Source organism: Mixophyes fleayi, chromosome 4 (genome assembly GCF_038048845.1).
Source record: "Mixophyes fleayi isolate aMixFle1 chromosome 4, aMixFle1.hap1, whole genome shotgun sequence".
NCBI classification, from domain to species: Eukaryota; Metazoa; Chordata; class Amphibia; order Anura; family Limnodynastidae; genus Mixophyes; species Mixophyes fleayi.
The window spans coordinates 229,721,743-229,743,361 of NC_134405.1; the positions used below are offsets into that span (position 1 = coordinate 229,721,743).

At 43.0% G+C, this 21,619-nt stretch overlaps 1 protein-coding gene across 1 annotated transcript in view; it reads right to left on the reverse strand.

The window, feature by feature from the left end:
* The window catches only part of LOC142152615 (uncharacterized), a 38,023-nt gene that overhangs the window by 13,292 nt on the left and 3,112 nt on the right, over nt 1-21,619 (reverse strand). The window contains exons 5-6 of the mRNA XM_075209418.1: nt 8,365-8,518; nt 5,848-6,094 (exon numbers count right to left, since the gene is read on the reverse strand). Of these exons, the coding sequence (XP_075065519.1) occupies nt 5,848-6,094; nt 8,365-8,518 (401 nt within the window). The remainder of the gene's footprint in view (nt 1-5,847; nt 6,095-8,364; nt 8,519-21,619) is intronic.

Below are 21,619 nucleotides of genomic sequence, written 5' to 3' on the forward strand. Positions count from 1 at the left end.
CGCCTCCATTGCCATCTGCAAGAGGTACTGGGAGGCAGTGAAGACTGCGAGACCGGAGTCTCCCTTCTCCCGCTTCGTGGGGAACTGCCCCATCCAGAGAGAGGAGAGAAGAGTCACGGTCTCCATGAGAAATCCTCACACCCCTGGTAAGGACATCGCTACCTTCCTGAGCCGCTTCTGCTCCGTGGTCAAGGACCCCTCCAAGATCCTGGATGTCAACGGCTTCTGGACAGGCAAGTGGTCCATTATCATCAGACTGAGGAAAGACAGCACGGCAACTGACGGACTCCAACACCTAGCCATCAAGCTTTGCCCTGGGCGGCTCTGCCGGCCTCCTCCACTATGCCGATCAGCCGAGGAACTGCAGAAAATGCGGGGAAGCTGACCACATGGCGAGAAGCTGCAAGGTCTAAGCCTGCAGGAACTGCAAGGTGGCGGGGCACGAGTCCAAGGATTGCCCAAGAAAATTGTCCTGCAACCTCTGCGGCCTGGCCAGCCACATCTACAGGGACTGCCCCCAGAGGGCCAGATCCTACGCTGCAGCTGCCGGGATTGGACTGCCGGAAAGCGGACCTGCCCCTGCCCTGCAGCCCAAGCCAGCCCAGAGGAAGCAACAGAAGCCCACACCGCAGCCAAGAGCTGGTAAGATATCTCCCACCCCTGTTGTGACAGCACCCCCCTCCCTCCCCGCTGTCACAACACCCCCCCCCCTGCAGTAGCACTAACCCCCTCCACCGCTACTGCAGCTCCCTCCCTTTCCCTGGAGGATTTCCCCCCCTCCTCCCTCTTGTGTCTGCAGGTGATGAGAACAAACAAAGGAGGAAGCGGAAGGAGCTGGACAGCCCAGCTGGCGACTCTGACCCTTCCAAGAAAAAGGCAATCGAACTGGAAGAGGACCCTCTCCCGTCAGAGGGGGCCCTGGTAGAGATGGTGGATGAGTTGCTGGATTCTGAGCAGGAGGAGGAAGAATTCCTGCAACTGCCCCAAATCTGCCTATTCGACCAGCTAGAGGAGAAAGGTCTGCTCCCACCCGAAGGGGACACGGGCAGACCGGACCAAGTCCCACCGGACAAGGAGGGTAACTAATGTATTGACTGTGCTAACTCTCTTTTTTCTCCCAACTAATGGCTAACTTTTCTCTTTTTACCATTAATGTGAGGAGTGTGAAGAATAAGATTAGACGTCAGTCTGTGTTTACCTTTCTTGACAGTCAGAAATGTGATGTTTACATGTTGCAGGAATGTTCTCTCCCTTTCTCTAGTTCCTACAGGCATCTGGGGAGGCAGTGGTCTCACGGGCCCTCCTATTGGTCTGGGGGGAGTGACTGTAAGTCTGCAGGGGTCGCCATTCTTATCAGGGGAAGCCTCTTCACACTAGATTCCGTTCAGGAGTTTGTCTGCGGCAGATTGCTTATCGTAGATGGCTCCTGGGCGGGTGAGCCTATCAGGCTTATCTGTGTGTATGCATCCCCGGGTAAGAATGAGCGTTTGGAGCTTTTCCAGACCCTGCGGGCCCAGCTCGCAACCACCAGGGCGGTAGTGATGGCTGGGGACTTTAACTGTCCTATAGAGGAAGATGGTAAGAGTTCCTGTACTAATGCTAAACTTGATGTTTCTTCCAGGTTGTTGCAGGAGATGGTAGCCGAAGCATCCTTGCGGGATGCAGTGGGATCCATGGGGGCCGGCTCTGTGAATTATACTTGGAGTCGCCCCGATGGCTCAGTGCATTCCCGGATTGACTTTGTGTTTACATCGAGAGCGGTAAGACAAAACAGGCATGTCATGGTTCCCTGCTTTTTCTCTGATCATAGGGCCATTCTCTTTGAAGGTGTTCTGGGTCACGGGTTCCCTCCCGGCCCCGGCTCTTGGAAGTTGAACTGCGCTCTGCTGGGAAAGGAAGAGGTGATGGTTGAGCTGAGGCATGCCTATGTAATGTGGAAAAATGACAAAATGTATTTTGACTGTATGTCTAACTGGTGGGAGTATGTCAAGGGCAAGTTTCGCAGTTTCTTTCAGGCTAAAGGCCGCCAACAGGCGTGCGAGAGGAAGAGGAACTTCAGGAGACTTCAGCGTCAGCTGCAGTCCCTGCTGGATCTCCAACTCTGCGGCTGGGATGTGAAGGATGATCTGGCTGAGGCCAAAGAGGGCCTGAAAAGGCACTTCGAGGAAGAGGCCAATCGCATCGTCTTCCGTTCCAAGGTGGAGAATCTGGAGAAGGGTGAGAAATGTAATTCTTTCTTTTTCAGAAAACTCCACTCCGGCCACACGCCCCTGACTGAACTGCGGGACGAGACTGGCACCCCCAGGAGGGGAAAGGAGGGCGTCATGGGAGTCGTCTCAGACTACTACGGCAAACTCTACTCCCCTAAGACTACAGACGACGACGCAGCTGAATCTTTCCTGTCAGGTATCACTAACCCTATTGATCCTACAGGTAGGGCAGCTATGGATGCCCCCCTCACCTTGGGGGAGCTGCACTCTGCCGCTAAATCCTTTAGGCCGGGCAGGACCCCGGGCAGTGATGGCCTCCCAGCCGAGCTCTATGTAGCGCTGTGGGACCTCATTGGCCCGGACCTGCTAGAGCTGTATGAGGAGATGGTGGTGGAGGGCAGGATGCCTCCTACTCTGAGAGAGGGCTTGATCACGATTTTGTATAAGCGTAAGGGAGAGAGATGTGACCTCAAAAATTGGAGGCCCATCTCCCTCCTGAACGTGGACTACAAGATTTTGGCCAAGGTACTAGCCAACAGGCTAAAGGTTGTCATTGGGCGAATTGTTCATCCTGATCAGACTTGTGGCATTCCTGGCAGAAGGATTGCAGACAGCCTTGCGCTGCTGAGGGACACGGTTCATTATATCAAAGACCGCCACGCACATGTGGCCCTGGTCAGTCTTGATCAGGAGAAGGCCTTTGATCGTGTCTCTCATGGTTTTATGCGTAAGGTTCTGTGCAGGTTTGGATTGGGTGATATGTTTTGTTCTTATGTTAACCTGATGTACCTTGATATTTACAGCTCGGTGTTGGTGAACGGCTGGAAGACTGACCCCTTCTCTGTACTGTCCGGGGTCAGACAAGGCTGCCCTCTTTCACCTCTCCTTTTTGTCTGTTGTATAGAGCTCTTTGCGATGTCCATCAGGCGAAACCCAGAGATCAGAGGGATCACCGCACCGGGTCCAGACCGACTAGAGGCCAAGTGTTCGCTCTACATGGACGACGTCACTGTCTTCTGCGCTGATCAGCGTTCGGTGGCAGCACTCGTCCAGACCTGCAACAACTTCGGCCAAGCTTCAGGGGCAAAGGTCAACTGCGGGAAGTCAGAGGCAATGCTGTTTGGTCAGTGGCACCTGTCATTCCCCGCTGCATTCCCCTTCACAATCAAGCCGGACTTCATTAAAATTCTTGGAGTTTGGTTCGGTGGAGAGGAGGCGGCCCTGAAGTGCTGGGAAGAGAGACTGGCAACAGTCCGGCAAAAGATTGGACTGTGGAGCCTCAGACTTCTTACCATCGAAGGGAAAGCACTGGTACTGCGCAACGAGATTCTTCCCGTTCTTCAGTACACGGCCCAAGCTTGGCCACCTCTTGCTGCCGTCTGTAAGACCATCACGAGGACAGTCTTTCACTTCATCTGGGGCTCCAAAATGGACAGAGTGAAGCGGTCTGTTATGTACAAGGAGCCCCACAAAGGTGGGAAAGGGATTCCTGACATCCCCACCATGCTGCGGGCCTTCTTTGTCTGCAACTGTATCCGCAGGACACTCCTTGAAAAGAACGTTTGCTCTGCTGGGAAGTCCATGTCCCGCTTTTTCCTTCTTCCTCTTTGGAGGAAACTTGGTTGGGACAAGTGGGACAGCTCCTTCCCTTACAACTGGACTACACCTTGGTTTTACCTGGATGTTGGACAATTTGTGAGGGAGCACCATCTGGAGGGACTTAAACCAGACTTGTGGAAACCTAAAACTATCCACAAGCTCATCAGAGCTAAGGACATTATGGAGTCTGTTCCAGGGCTCCCTGTGGCCACGGCCAAACATGTTTGGGAGAATGTGGCCTCTAAGAGACTGACTAATGGACATAAAGACATTGCATGGATGGCCATTCAGGGGGGTTTGCCTCTCAGGACATTTATGCACTCCCGGAACCTGTGCAGATATGTCCACTGCCCCTTTTGTATTACCAAGAGGGAGACTGCTCAACATATCTTTTGAGACTGCCCCACTGCACAGGCATTGTTGGATGCCCTGGAACATGAACTTAAGGACAGTGTGCCCAGGACTTGCCTTTCATACCATTCGGTATTTTATGGATTATTTCCTGGGACTCACACCGTTGAGGCAATCCAGGAGGCCTGGCGCCTTATGAACTGTTTTAAGGACGCTATGTGGCTTGCCAGGAACCGCCTCATCTTGAAGCGGGAGAAGATGACCATCCAGGACTGTCGCAGGCTTATCCACAGCCTGTTAAGAGACTATAACACCCTTGACAGTCCTGAGGAAGATGAAGACGACGATTGATTGTAATTGATTGATTGTTGTCTCCTCTTCTCCTCCTCCCCATTATGTCTATTTTCAATAAAAAACTTTGGTTTGTGCTCCCCTCCCTCTCCCCCTCCAACCCATTCCCCTCCACAGCATGAAGTATTATTGAATGTCATGTCTATTTATGCACCCTTCCCTTTGTGTCTGTCCTCAATAAAAACTTTTTGCTCGTGACTCCATCACCCTACCCCTCTCACCTACCTCCCCCTCACATCCAATGTTATTTTATTGCACTGTGATACGTTTTAAGTTTGAATGGTTAGTGCAGTACTTGATGTATATAGTGTAGGATGTCATGTCTTGTACTTTATGCCCTGTATTGTACTAAAACGTATGCATGATCATGTCTTACGGTGTACTGTGTACACTTGAATGAAATGTATGAACTGTGTTTTTTGTACTTTATACAAAATAAAGCTACTTTTTCAATCAAAAAATCTGGCACTAAGATGCAGATACTTTAAGTCCTGTATGGTGCGAGATGGGTCTTCCATGGCTCAGACTTGTTTATTCAGGACATCCTACAGATGCTCGATCAGATTGAGATCTGGGGAATTTGCTGGCCAAATAAACACCTTGAACTCTTTGTCATGTTCCTCAAACCATTTGTATAAATAGGGTCCAAGCGTACTAACTAGCCTTGCCACTGTGTGTGCAGCTTGGCAATCATGTGCCCATTGTAGACACTTTAGGTGGTGGACAGGGGTCAGCATGGGTACTCTGACTGGTATGCAACTATGCAGCAAGCTGTGATACACTGTGTGTTCTGACACCTTTCTATCATAGCCAGCATTAAAAGATGCATTCAAAATAGCTCAGATACTTACACTTGCCCATTTTTCCTGCTTCCATCAGATCAACTTCAAGAACTGACTATTCACTTGCTGCCTAGTATATCCCACCCCTTGCCAATGTAACAAGATAATCAATGTTATTCGCTTCCCTTGTCAGTGGTTTTAATGCCGTGGCTGATCAGTGTATATACGTTGTTTGTCAAACATGACACAGTTTCTGTCACTGGACTGTTGGGCCGAGCAGCGAGAACACCCTGTGTATGGGCACCTGTAAACTTTGACGACCAGTTTCAGAGTTTTTACAGTGAGATACTAACAGCAATATCCTAGATAAGGCTGAAGCAGAAGCCTGTAGCTATCTTCTCAGTGTTTATCTTCTCAGTCACATCAAAATCTAAATTTGAGAAGTCCACATGACTAAGTATATGTATATATATTCACCAGTTTTGATCACCATGTAGACATTGTCTAAAATGTTTTATCAATGTGGAGTTATTTAGATGTGGTGTGTTTCATACCTAGGAGAAGTAGAGCTCAGTGGTGTATCCCAACGCATATTATGAGGATGGGCAGGAGCTGATAAGAAGCGTCCATGCAGAAGAAAGCTTTCTTTATTAGTTAAGCCCCCTGCATCTGTTTCGATGACAGGCTGGGACCCCAGTGCAGGAGCTGTAACAGGGAGTACAGCGGCAGACTGAACTTTCCTTTTCCGCGATGTTTTTGGAGGTGCGTCAGACATCTCCCGTATATGTAAGGAGTCAAGACCTGCAAAATCAGACAATTCCTATCAAATAATTGTCCTCTCAATGGAATTTGAAAAGCATTTGGCTAAAGTTTGTGAAAACCTCACAAAGCTTCTATACACTGTGGGAAACCAATGTTTCATTTTATAATACAAATACCATGTACAAAAAGAGTGATTCATCCAGGGATTTCAGTGTATGTCATGTCTCATACTTTCTGAGTACTAAACTGATTAAGAGCATGTTCACTTGGGAGATTGTAACATACCAGAGCGTCCTTCTTTTACCAAGTATCTGCTGCCACTACGCTGTGTTTATTTTTAGAACTAGAATTACATTCAGTTTAATGCATGGTGGATGTAGGTTGAATGCAGGATCAGGTAGGGATCAAATGTACACAAGTTTTTCAGCATAATGGAAGATAGATGGAATAAAGCACAGTAAGTATGATTTATTTTGGAAATTCCACACATTATGAGATCAAACAGGGATCAATGCTCCCTACGTCATCCTCCATTCACACTAAATCCACCATGCTTTACATTCTAAGAATTAACTCCCAGTGTTGTAAAATAACTGTCAGGGTATTTTGATTACCCTCGTTATGACTGAACTGTGCAACTTTTATGTGCAATTCAGTTTACCTTGTGTTTCACGCCACAGTCTGTGCAGAGATGACGTCCCCCAAGCAAAATTCTGTGTAACTCTATCCGAAACCCTAACAAGTTTATTACAATTGCAATTTTGTGTGAAAACTAAAACCAGCACCATGCCTAGTGGTAGAGAGGAAATGAAGCTGGGAACAGATTGTCAGAAGCATGAGCCCTATTCTATCCTATGAGTCCCCCTCTTCTGAAACTGTGCATTGAACAAAGCTGAAACTTAGACTGTCTACAATTTTTACTTCTTCAATATATGTGGCCTTTAATAATGACAAGCACTTTGGGTATAGTCACAGAAATGATACTATATATATATATATATATATATATATATATATATATATATATATATCTGAAGTCTCAACACTGGTCACAATTGTTTTCTATAATATATACTATAGAATGTGTCTTGCAACTTCCACAATTAGGATCCTAGCAGTGAAAATCTGAGTGTAAAAGTTGCCTGTCTTTCAACAAATCCAATGTAAAATTCTTCTACTAAGATATCAACAAAATTGCACAGACATACACCTCCTCACTTTTCTCAAAATATCTCTCAACTCGACACCTCTGTACTGCACAAGATTTGTGTCTCTTTTCGACTCTCATCACATCCTTTCATTCCGGGTTACAGGAATTTTTTTGGGCTGCAACCACTTTGTGGAGTTCCCTCCCTCGCACAATAGGACTTTCCTCTAGTCTACAAACTTTCAAGTGTTCTCTGAAAACCCACATCTTCAAACAAGCTTATAATATTCCTCAACCAGCATCTTAATCTCCCTAGGTTACCCTATTACCACTCTTTACAAAGCTAAAACAAGACAACAACCCTCTGACCAACATTGTTGTGTGACTGATCACACAGCCCACTCAATACTTTTTTTCTTGCATTCTAGCTAGTCCAATGGGCAATATGATGTAGTACATGCCCTTGTGTTCAAACTACCATTGGTGGCTAAGTGGTTAGCACTTCTGCCTTACAGCACTGGGGTCATGAGTTCAATTCCCAGCCATGGCCTTATCTGTGTGGAGTTTGTATGTTCTTCCCGTGTTTGCGTGGGTTTCCTCCGGGTGCTCCGGTTTCCTCCCACACTCCAAAAACATACTGGTAGGTTAATTGGCTGCTAACAAATTGACCCTAGTCTGTCTGTCTCTGTGTGTGTGTGTTAGGGAATTTAGACTATAAGCCCCAATGGGGCAGGGACTTATGTGAGTGAGTTCTCTGTACAGTGCTGCGGAATTAGTGGTGCTATATAAATACATGGAGATGATGATAGATTGTAATCTTGCGAGCAGGGCTATCTTATCTCTCTGTCTATATGTATTACCCAGTATTGTTTTATTACTGTTTGTTCCCAATTGTAAAGTGCTACGGAATTTGCTGGCGCTATTAAAATAAATGTTGATGATGATGATAATGGTGTATCTGAACATTGATTTTACCCTGCCAAAGCCATAAATATGACAGCTTGGTAAATATGCAGAGATATAAGGTTCTCTGTGCAGAATAACATATACCCATATGAATTACACATGTTTACAGGACAATACAGTGAAGACAAACATTTTTCCAATAAGAGATTGAATAGAATTCCTACACAGACATGGGAGGAAGATAGATGGGACTCACCCGAAGCTAATCGATAATGCTCCATCCAATCATCTATAATATTTCTAATTTTTCTCTGGAGCTTCCTTAGCTCAATAGCCGCAGTGAAGTCATTTGAAGGATTGATATGATCCTCAGGAATTACAAGTGTCTTTGTCAGCTCTGATAAAATCGTCTTTAGAAAACAAAGAAATGATCAGTAAGAAAAAGTTGACCTCTGAATTTCACCTTTTCTGTAAAATTAGGTTTGGGATACGACTCTTACTGAGTAAAATTATAAACCCCATTGATTACTAGTGTGGTAGATGTCATTTTTCAATCTTATTACATTGTTATTTATATAGCTCGAAAACACTACACATCACTTTTACAACATGACTTTGTACAATAAAAGCCTTCCAGAAACAAATGGTATTCACATGCTCACAGTCAGTATCTAACAACCATCTACAGAGAGAATAAAGGAAACAATCTGGACCCTAGAACTTGTTGGCAGATACATGTTAATGATTCGTTAGTTGCTATTAGGTCAACTATGCACACCTAAGAAGTAGGCAGACAGCTGTGTAGAATTTAATTGATCTCATCAGAAGAAGATGATCATTGCATCTTCTATGTGAGGACAGCTTTACTTAAATTGTTATATTTGGGAAGTTTGTAACATGCATTATATTGTATTATTCGTGTGCCTCCAAACAGTACTTAATCCCTGTAAAACAAGGAATGATTTTAATGTGTCCTATCTCTATCTTTTGTAGCTCATTACGATACTTTGTTGTCAGCACAAAGTAAAATAAAAAAAATAAAATAAAAAAAAATAGAAGCTTTACTCTATGTATAACTCACAAATGCGTCTAGATAATTATGGATACAGATCGCCCCAAGGATGGCTTCTTGGCTTCTCTTTGATTGGTCAGAACGTGAGAAAAGTTCTCTGCATTGTTAATAGTTTACAGCTGCTTGTCCCTCTGAAATTGCTGTTACCAGCCCATGCTGGCAGCACTTTAGTAGGGGGGGGGGGGGGGAACACGCAGTCTTAAAAAATAAAAATTATTTAAGAATAACCTTTTTTTTATACTAACAAGATCTGAGCTGAAGATCATCATCAGGGATCGAGTACCCGCAATAGATATGCCTTCAGCCAGACATATCCACCGGACTTCCAAATATACAGCAAATTTGTGAAAACGCCTTTACTGTACTTGCTCTAGGTTGAAATGCCCCTTCCCTCCCTCGTTCCTCGTCTTCTAGCGTAAGGAGGTACAAGTCAGGGACACCAACTACTTAATATGGATGCAGTAAGACACATTTTTCATGTGCACGCACAGCACACAAAAGCATAATTACACTTAAATACCGGTCCTTAATTTCAACTCTAAATTAATCCATGTGTTCTCTTAGCTTTATTGTTAAATTAACAATGGAGGGATCTTAGGCTCCTTGTAGCCCATATCCTTAATAAATTGCTACAATATAACAGTAAAACCTACCTTCATAACAGGTAAAATATATAATATTTTTTTACCTCTAATTTTATACTGATAAAAAAATCATTCTGGTAGGTTAATTGTCTGCTATTAAATTGATCTTAGTCTCTCTCTCTCTCTCTCTCTCTCTCTCTCTCTCTCTCTCTCTCTCGGTTTGTGTGTGTGTGTTAGGGAATTTAGACTGTAAGCTCCAATGGGTGTGGTGTAGAGGTCTGCAGGTTATTTGAAGTGCCGGATATTCTGGCAGTCTATTATACGGTCAGTGGATATTTTCTTCTGGTCACTGTTACCGTCTTCATGATTTTTGGATCGTTGGAATGTGTGCCGGAATTATCACTGACGTAAAAGTGACTACCAGCGGCTCCAATGGGGCATGGACTGATGTGAGTGAGTTCTCTGTACAGAGCTGCGGAATTAGTGGCGTTGTATAAATAGCTGATGATGATGGCAATGATGATAATGATGATGATGATGAGTGAAATGACAGCTGAAGCCTAGATAATTTACTCCAAGGTTAATCAGTAAGTCTAAAGCTGTATTTAAGTTAAAGAGTGTGTATTTCCCATACTATACACAGTACCCCACATAATTATGCCCATTTAGATTATACTTTTTCGGGCATAAGATCTACAGTAGCACATCTGCCATCATAAACCATTATACAGTACAAAGAGAAACACTTTGCTCAGTCTGTGTATGTTAAGCATTTTGCTGGCAGAAAACACGCCATGTTACTAAGACAGAAAGATGTAAAAGCCTCTGCTGTATGAATTCCTGAGAGCAGCCCCTGTGTCAGCTCATTACAGGATAAGCTTCTCACACTACAATGCTCATTTGTAATGACAAGTAGGTAATACACTACAAAAGGGATGTCAGGAGAAAAGTTGTGCTTTCATATATTTGTATTATGTGATTTATTACAAAGGACTACAATTCAATTAACAACAATTACTGTCATTAATAATTTACAATTCATGAACTTAAAGTCATTAATAATATCTACCATGAAAAGAAAGACACATTTGCCAACTAGAATGTGAGGTTTCTGTCTTTCATTTACTGAACCAAGTAACTATTGGTGTGTGTCTGACCACACAGAAAGAGAGACTTTTATTCTTTAATCTATAATATGGTTTTCTCTTAAATTGTTCTTTTCTGGAAATGGAAAAGAGGTGAATATTTTTGGAACTAGCAGTCCCTGCTAAGATCAGATCTGACCACACCTACCAATGCTGTCTGGCGCTAAAGACGGACATTAAATAATGACTAGAGTACAAAAATAAAATTGCTTTATTTATGAATTTGTTGAATGGTTTAAAAATGACATTACATGAGAAAGATAACATATCTAAATGTATATCCTATAAAGCTTGTATTATTAATATAAATTAGACAGCTAGTAACATGAGATGGGACAGTTTTTAGATAGAGTCACAGAAAACATTATAAAGCCTTTAGGAAAGGTCCATTTAATTAACCAATGCAATATACATCATTTTTTATTTTTAAAGGAAATTTCATTTTTATTTCTTATTTAGTATTGTTTGCCAAATGAATAATCATTTTCAAACTTTGGTGACAATTCCCATTTCCAGGGGAGAACAAAAGGAACTAAGGACATAGTTCTGCCAAAATTCAAAAAAAGAGTATTACAAGAAAGGGTGGGCAGAAAGGAGTTCAGACAAACCATAGAGTAAGTGAAAGACATAGTGGTTGAACAATAAGGTAGTAAGTAAAGACACAAGAATAAAGACGTGACAGAACACAAAAACAATTTACAAAGCCAAGAAAGACATTAAAGGTCATTTACGAAACTCCAAAGTGAAAAAATGCAGCTTAAATGTCTATATAACTACATATCTCACGCAAGACACTGCAAAAACTCATTCATGCACTCACCATCTCCGACATTGACTATTGTAATTCCCTTCTTACTGGTCTTCCCAAAATCAGACTTAAGCCCCTTCAATCTATTTTGCATTCAGCAGCTAGATTGATTTTCCTTGCAAATCGTTTTTCGTCTGCTAAGTCACTCTGTCAGTCTCTACATTAGTTGCTGTTTTTCAACGAATCCAATCTAAAAATCTTCTACTAGCATACAAGGCCATCAACAGAATTGCACCAACATACATCTCCTCACTTGTCTCAAAACATCTCCCAACTTGGCACCTCCATTCTGCACAAGATCTGTGTCACTCTTCCACTTTCATCACATTCTCCCATACCCAGTTACAGGACTGTTTTCAGGCTGCACCCACTTTGTGGAATTCCCTCCCTGTTACAATAAAACTTTCCTCTAGTCTTCAAACCTTCAAGCAGTCTCTGAAAACCCACCTCTTCAGAAAAGCTTATAATATTCCTCTACCACCCTCTTTATCTCCCTAGGCTACCCTATTACCACCCTCTACACCGCTAACACAAGACAACAACCCTCTGACCAACATTGTTGTGTGACTGATCATACAGCCCACTTAATACTTTTACCTTTGCATTCTAGCTACACCAATGTGCAATATGATGTGGCACTTACCCTTGTGTATCAAACTCCCATTGTCCCATACATTGTAAGCTTGCGAGTAGGGCCCTCTTACCTCTCTGTCTGTATGTATTACCCGGTATTGTTTTATTATGTCACACATTGCACCAACTAAACCTACATTATGGTCACTGTTCTCACCTGTTTCCCTCTTCCTGCATTCACTTGCTGGGCTGAACTGAGCAGACACACACCTGGTCTGCTCAATACTTCCTGCATCCTCTTGATTGGCTAATTGCCGGTCAGCTTTGTCTATTTAAAGCACCTGCTTCTCTACCAAGTTGTCCAGATCTTCAGGTCTACTCTACTGTTCAGATGGCCTGTTCCCTGGCTCCTGTCTGTTGCCTGTTCTCTGAAGTCTCCTGCACATCTATCCACAGATCATCACAGCCTTTGTGACTACTCCACTACTCTGTGGTAACGCTCTGCAGATTATTGCTACCTGTCCTCGGAGTGTCCAGCACATCTATCTGCAGATCATCATGGCCTCTGTGTCTACTCCACTATCCTGTGGTAACGCATTTCACATTATTACTACCATCGCTACCAGCCTCCGGTGTTAATCAGCACACTGCTCTACTGTCTCCTAATCTCTCAGCCATCCTGGTACTCCTCATCCGAAGCATCTTCAGTTATATTCCTGGTTCTCTTTACAGTTTCGCTTATCACCTCCTAGGAGACCCGCAGTCAGGGAGCTGTGAAAACCAAGCGCCCTTGCGGGAGCCTCTGGTGAAAACCTCCCACTCTGTTAGACTCCTCGCCTTCTAGGAAGTAGTGCCAACGTGAGCAGACTGTATGGGTACTCCTCTGATCCTACTGGTTGTGACATATTACAGTTTGTTCCCAATAATGAAGCGCTAAGGATTCTGCTGACGCTATATAAATAAATGTTGGTGATGAAGTATAAGGGTCCTTTGCTTTACAGGGAAGAGCATGGATTTGTGGTTCAAAATAGCATCTTCAGGGGTTTAAAATATTGCAGAAATCGGTGGCAGGCGATGGGTGGTTCGAGAATGTTACTTGCTAAGTATGGAATATGCGTACAGTCGCGCTTAGTTTTTCACTGAAGGACAGAAACGAGATTTAATTTAGCAAAATGTGATTATTTAAATGAGATCTAGGGATTGAGAGGATCACATTTAAAGGGAGTGTTGCTTTCATTTATCGCCCTCCAGGCTCAGTCTCCCAATTCCTTAACAACTTTGCCGCCTTTGCTTTCTTACTTCCTTTCCAATGACCTAGCCACTCTTATTCTTAAGCTGGGTACACACTACAGAAAAGTAAACGATTAACGATATACCAACGACAGAATAAATTAAAAAAATCCCGATCAGCATACCGATTGACGTGTACACACTATACACGATTATCATCAGATCTCTGCTCTTCATCTGTCAAAATTATCGGCTGCAAGGTATTCCATAAAAGGCAAGTGACAGCTCATTGAGAGATTTTCAGCCCGACAATTGTAGTGGGCAGCCTGTCTTGACACAGCACTGTGTTAACTGTAAACTGGCCGTAAATTCTGTGTGACAGCTTTATCTCCAGCAGCTGAAGTTTAACCCCAGGAACGGACGGACGCTGCTCTAATCTCCTCATGCTGCACTAATCTTATCCATTCCAGGCAGCACACAAAGGGTTAAGACTACATGTGCAGGGGGAGAGAGGGGGGAGCAGCCCGTACCATCGATATTAGTCTCTTCTCTAAAGCAAAACAGCCGCAGACAGTTGACAGACAGCGTGGATCATGACAAGATCAGCAGCAGGCAGACTGAGACCTGTCACTCTGCGATACATTATTGGCCGATAGTCGGGTGAATTCATACACACTCCAGGATTGGAAGGTGATTGGTCGGCAAAAATTAAACATACGACCAACCAAACGACACGATGATCGGCATTTTGGGGCGACTTTAGATCATTGTGTAAGTATACACACTACACAATATCTGATCAAACAGTCGGATGTCGGCTGATTTGTCCAATTATTGGACGAAAAACCTGTAGTGTGTACCCAGCTTAAGGATTTCTACATCTCCATCAACAGCCTTACTGGTGCTGCTGCCTCTAAACTCCTTACCGTTACATTGCACTATGATCTCCTCCATTGTACATTATTTCCCACTCATTATGCTGGATAAATGGTTAGCACTTCTGCCTCTTAGCACTGGGGTCATGAGTTCGATTCCTGACCATGGCCTAATCTGTGTGGAGTGTGTATGTTCTCCCGTGTTTGCATGGGTTTCCTCTGGGCGTTCCATTTTCCTCCCACAATCCAAAAGCATACTAGTAGTATGCAGGCGCCATCCTGCTGCTTTCCCGGGACGGTCGCTTGCCTTCTCTCCCGGCGCGTCTGGTTGCCAGGCAACTCTTTTCTCCTTTGCTTCCAAATTCTTAATCTTAGGCACATCTGCTTACGCCCACTTTCTCTCCACTCACTTCCACTTTTAACTGTCAGCAATTGGGCTTTCACCCTCTACACTCAGAGACCGCCTTCACTAAAATGAGCAACAATCTTATGACAATCAAATGGTCACTTGTAATTACTGATTCTCCTTGACTCTTCCATTTTTGGTACAGCTGACCGGTCTCTTTTCCTGAACACATTGTATTGCATTATCCTTTGTGCACCACCTCCTACCTCTCTAAATGCTTCTTCAGTGTCTCTACTTATAGCACATCCTCCTCTCTACTTTGTCAATACCTTGGGGTCTTTTAATGTTCTAATCTCAGCTATGTACTATTCTCTTTTTTTTCAAGTCTCCTCTTAGTGAACTAATACAATGCTTCAGCCACCACTACCATCTCTATTTAGAAGGCACCCAGATCTACTTCTCCTCCCCCTGTGTCCAACTGCCTCTCTGTTATCTCCTCTTGGCTATCCCAGTGCTACCTAAAGCTGAACATACCCAAACTATAGCTCATAATCTTCCTTCCTCTCAGAGTCAGTAACCCATCCTCACTAATTTCCCTTAGGGTTAACAACTACACATATCCAGTTCCTTGTGCTGTCATGACACCTTCTTCTTTGAAACATTGCTAGAATATGCCCCTTTCTCATTCTGGAAGTTACCAAACCCTTATCCAGTTTCTCTTTATATCCCACCTTGACTACTGCTACCTCCTGCTATCTGGCCTTCCCTTCACCCATATTTGCCCTCTAAAATCCATCCTAAATCCCATGGCAAGACTGATCTGTTTCTCTTGTCACTTCACATCCGCTGCACCAATCTGCAAAAATCTACACTGATTCCTCATTAAATCCAGAAACCAATTCAAGCTACTCACTCTTACTTTCAAAACCCGGAAAAAATTCCTCTCCTTCAAACGTTTCTAACTTTGTCATAAGATACTCTTCCTTTCATCCTCCTAGATCTGCCTCGCCTCTTCTCAGATAACCACCTCTCACTCCCGTCTCCATGACTTCTCCCATGCTGCTCCCCTCTTATATAACTCCCTCAAACTTCAGTTGTTCAATCCATCTCTCAAAATCTGCCTCTTCACTATAGACTATCCTACTAATCCCCCTGGATGTTTTACCAGCTACAGTCTCATATTGTATGCTCTCATGAACAAAGCCCTCTCGACGCTCTGTCTCATGTCTGCAACTCCTCAGTCTAACTGGTATGTACTTGTTCTGTTCTTATGTATAATTGTATTTTGTATGATCTGTCATTCTGACTGTCCGTTGCAGCCGAGTTCTGAGACACCTCACAAATAAATGATGATGATGGCATTCCCTACTTTGTGGGAGCGCAACTTTTTTTTACTTGCAAAAGAACTTGAATTCTTCATCACCCATGAGGTCCCAGAGATCAGATATCATTACTGTACATATAATGGAGAACATTTTGTACATTGTGGTTTTACAGGGGTGTGACATAACGAAGATAGGGAGCCCGCACAGAGGCGGAACTAGTGAGCTGTGGGCCCCTTTTGCAGGGAGACAGGGAGGAGGGAACCAGGGCCCCCAACCCTCTGCATCTGTCATGCAGCCGCCCCATTATTTCCATTGGCCCTGATGCACAGCACCTGCTGCACCAATAGTAGTTCTGCCACTGGGCGTGCAGATTTCATTCATAGATTGTAGCAAGTAAGCCAAACTCCTATATCTGTGTGTACTGTTTTGTGCAGTATGTTGCAACAGCTGTAAGTAGCCTCCCACAATAGCGAAAGGTTACAATTGACATTTATTTAAGTATCTTAAATCTTCTTCCTGATGCATCCCTGCCTGATAACTTAATTTGTTTTCATTCCTGAGGCTCATTAATTACTTGATCAATGCCTTTATCAGTGTGAAATATTTACACATTATATGGTGGTAATACTGTTAAGTGACTTGATATGTGAAATCCAAGTTTCCTCTTTTTCATTTTCTAGGACAGGCATTCTACTTAAGCTAAAATAGTTATGGCAGGTCCTACCTTGAAGAATATATGTTTAGTATCCATGCAAATTGAATACTAAATTCAGCAAAAGTTGCCAACTATAGGCTTTGGTTGAAATCGCAGCCTTCCTCCATGACTGCAAAACTGACAGACCTTCTTTAACTATGCAAAAGAGTGAGGAGGATCTACATACTTATTTATAGCTAGTATATAAAGATTGTTAGAGATAAGATGTTCATTGGATATCAGTACTTTTTTCTGTTAGTGTTTGTGCCTAATTCAAGTACGGAACTTGAGTGTAATTCCGCCCATATTCAAATCCGAGCAGATCTCGAGATGTGTTTTGATTTGAATCTGGGTGTAAGGACGCTCTGTCTACACGTAACTGGCCGTATATTGCACAACAAAGTGCAATATAAAGTCAGGATGTTATTAATGCATACTGTGAATACAATGCATTTTTACAGTCTCTCTTACGTGTATACACATGTTCTGTAATATCCAGTGGCATGTGTACATGTGGTTTTTAATACAAAGACGATGCCGTGTCAATCATCACTATCATTTGGAACTTACACCTGCCCTGTAGCTGGTACAAATGATACAGCTAAAACAAGCGTATTTACATGAAACCCAAGACTTGAATCAGCCGCATCTGCATTGGAACACCCTTGGCACACACTTACTGTACAGTGCTGTACACCCTATGACCGTCCCTTAACACCCCTGTTCCACCCTTTAAGCTGTAGGCAGTCACAAGTGTCATTTGCGTTCGTACATGAATTGCATGCAATAGCAGTCGTTGACGTAAGTCCAGTTTTAAAACTTGCACAGAGCAAATTCATGCAGGATACGGCACGGAAATGGCCTTGTGTCCGAATATGAATCGGGCCCTTTATGTCTATCAGTTTTGTATTTTGTATTTGCAAGAAAAAGTGTCCTATGTAAATGGAACTTACCCTCCTTACTTCTTGCTGACTTGAACCCTCACACTCCTCCTTCAGTGTATGACAACTACATAGAGATGCTGCTATAGTGATCGACAGTTTACAAGCTGTGGCTACTGACTGTAGATGCCTACTACGGGAATACAGCTCAATATATAAAATTATGTAATGGGTATTTTCATGGAAAACAATCAATATCATCCTTATCATCATCAGCAGCAGCATTTATTTATATAGCACCACTAATTCCGCAGAATTTCTAACACACACTCAGACAGACAGAGCGAGAGAGACTAGGGTCAATTTGATAGCAGCCAATTAACCTACCAGTATGTTTTTGGAGTGTGGGAGGAAACTGGAGCACCCGGAGGAAACCCACGCTAACATAGGGAGAACATACAAACTCCACATAGATAAGACCATGGTCGAGAATTGAACTCATGACCCCAGTGCTGTGAGGCAGAAGTGCTAACCACTAAACCACAGTGCTGCCCACAATATCACATGTATACATCACATACAGACTTTATATAGCTTACAGCAAGCCAGAACAATTCTGACATCCTATACTAATTGCCAATAGCTTAAACTAGTGTGACAGATTATTATGCTTCTTTATGTCTAGACATAACTTTAGTTGGTTTATGAAATGAGCAAAGGACATAATTATCATATCTCATACTTTTTATCATTAGCTAAGACAAGAGTGATATTATTATGAATAGGATTTTTAATTTCTATACTTTCTAGGTATAATACAATAATTGTTTGTTTGAATGAGACTAGGGCAAAATCTTCATAGTCTATGCTGACTGCCATTAGTTAAACATTGTGTAATATATCAATAATATCTGCTAATATGTAAATAATGTGTAAATATCAGATAATTATTTAGAGCATAGATACAATTGTAAGGCGCTGCAATTACCCTTCAAGATAAAACTAGTGCTGCAGCTCTTAAAAGACAGAATCTGGATCTGTCAAAAACAAAATAACATACCCAACAAAGAAGAGCGCAAAGCATCAAGCATATTATAAATACAATTTATTTTAAAATAAAAATCGGATAAGACATATAACCATAACTGGTAACAATAATGGAATAATCGCTGACCGCTGATAGAATAAGCAAGTCAACCCTAAACCAGATTGGATGGCCAAAAAAAATGATTAATATGGTACCATATATAGAAAAACTGCCGTTGTCAGTGTCCATACACAGGCTGGAGAAATGGATATTATTAGAGGTATTTTAATCCTATTAGGCTTAGGCAATGATGGATAGTTGAAGAACCTGTATCAGTGTCCCGATACTGTATACACCGAAAAGTGCGATTAGCACTTAGATATTATCAGGTACTTAGCTTATCTTCATAATCCCGTGGATTCCAAACTGCCATAAAGGATCCTGATCCAAGGCCTCCAGTGGGGTAAAAGTGACAACCTAAAGTACGCTGTTTAACGGCAATCAATCCAAATCAACCCCGGGGTTGTAAACTGGCCACCACCTAGTTATACTCTATGAGTATCAATCCTGACGCGTTTCTCGGCGTGCCGCCGCTTCATCAGAGGTAGATATAATGAGAGAATCCAGCGGCGCTGGTTTAAATACACAAAACTGGTCATATGGAGCTGGTCACATGGTCATCAGCTGACCGTCCGAAGATATCCGGCAGCTTGACATTAGTCACGGAAATATCCGATTTCCTATGTTCCAAGATCCATGATCACATGATCATCAGCTGACCATCCGGGACTGTCCAATAGTATAACATTCATTGCGGAAATATCCGGCAGTACAACACTCACTTATGAGGGATTATATCTCTTGTGATCGCTTGTGATCACATGATCATCAGCTGACCGTCCTGGACTGTCCAATAGTATAGCATTCATTACGTGGATATCCGGCAATATAGCACTAACTTAAGAGACATTACATCTCTTGTGAACCAGATCCCCTGACCAGAAGAAACATAACAATGTATGTATTGCTTATCCACATAGATAAAATCTCAGGTAAAAGATCTTATTCAATTTTTTTTATATCACAACAAATATCTAAGAATTATTACATTATAATAAACAATGCATATAACAAATGCATATATACAACCTAACATGATCCACAGAACCAGATAATCTACATGTACAGAACATATATAGATCAATATACAGTATATAACGATAGTATGACAAACAGAATGACCAATAATATAAGTGGTCGACCTTAAACAACCTATAAAAACAAAGATAACGTTGAAAATTGATAATAATAGCCATAACAATTAAGGATGAGCGGACTCGGATTCCTGGAATCCGAGCCCCCCCGAACAGTGCGGATCCAAGTCAGATCCGAGCACTGTCCGGGTATTCCCGCCGATTCCGAAACTTAAAATGAGGCTCTGAGTCATAATCCCGCTGTCGGATCTCGCGATACTCGGAACCTTTAAATTCCCCGCTTGCCGCCGCCATCTTCAGTCGGGCATTGATCAGGGAAGAGGGAGGGTGTGTTAGGTGGTCCTCTGTCCTGCTATTTCTCGTGCTGTGCTGTGCTGTGCTCTGTCCTGCTGAGTCCAGTGGTGCTTTTGCCAGTGCTCTGTCCTGCTGAGTCCAGTGGTGCTTTTGTCCTGTGCTCTGTCCTGCTGAGTCCAGCGGTGCTTTGGCCAGTGCTCTGTCCTGCTGAGTCCAGTGGTGCATCAGTCCAGTGCTCTGTCCTTGCTGAGTCCAGCGGTGCTTTTGTCCTGTGCTTTGTTCTGCTAAGTGCATATTTATTTTAAAAGTATTAAAAATTCTTCCATAAAAATAAAAAAAAAAGAAAAATTCTACAAAAATCCTTTAAAAAAAAATATTAAAAAAAATAACAAAAAAGTCATTGCTGAGTCCAGTGGTGCATCAGTCCAGTGCTCTGTCCTTGCTGAGTCCAGTGGTGCGTTTTGTCCTGTGCTTTGTTCTGCCAAGTGCATATTTATTTCAAAAGTATTAAAAATTCTTCCATAAAAAGAAAAAAAAAAAGAAAAATTCTACAAAAATCCTTTTAAAATAATATAAAAGAAAAAAAATCAAAAAATTCCTTGCTGAGTCCAGTGGTGCATCAGTCCAGTGCTCTGTCCTTGCTGAGTCCAGTGGTGCATCAGTCCAGTGCTCTGTCCTTGCTGAGTCCAGTGGTGCATCAGTCCAGTGCTCTGTCCTTGCTGAGTCCAGTGGTGCATCAGTCCAGTGCTCTGTCCTTGCTGAGTCCAGTGGTGCATCAGTCCAGTGCTCTGTCCTTGCTGAGTCCAGTGGTGCATCATTCCAGAAACTGAGGGAAATAATCTCTCAGTGGCTTAACCCACTTAGACTCTCCTGGGGATTTGTGGTGTCAGACAACGCCAGTAACATTGTGCGGGCATTACATATGTGCAATTTCCTTTGTGGCTCCATTATCCCAATTAAAAGGATTTTTACCTGTTGGTGTAATGATGTTATAAACACTACACTTGAAAGCTTGAGCCTTTAAATGAAAAAGTCACTCTTCATTGCACGAAGATTTGCAACAGGGACAGTTTTTTTGTTCACAAAGTCAACAAATAACACTTCGACGCTGTGTGTCTTTGACATACTTGATGGGATCTCAATGATGAATGCTCTGTACCCTGGTTGTCAAAAATAAGAGGTAGTGACGCGCTCGAACTACACCCTCTATATGCTGCAGAGGATGTAGGAACAGCCATATGTGCAGTGGAATTCAGACCAGTTGAGGGTGATATATTGTGGCCCCGGTACCAAATTGGGTAAAGGGGCCACTCCACTACGCAGTCCACATAGATGCGTATCAGATATTAAACTACATTCACTGTTGCTGCTGTACCCAAAAATAGGTACTGCAATTCCAAACTACGTTCACTGTTGCTGCTGTACCAAAAAATAGGTACTGCT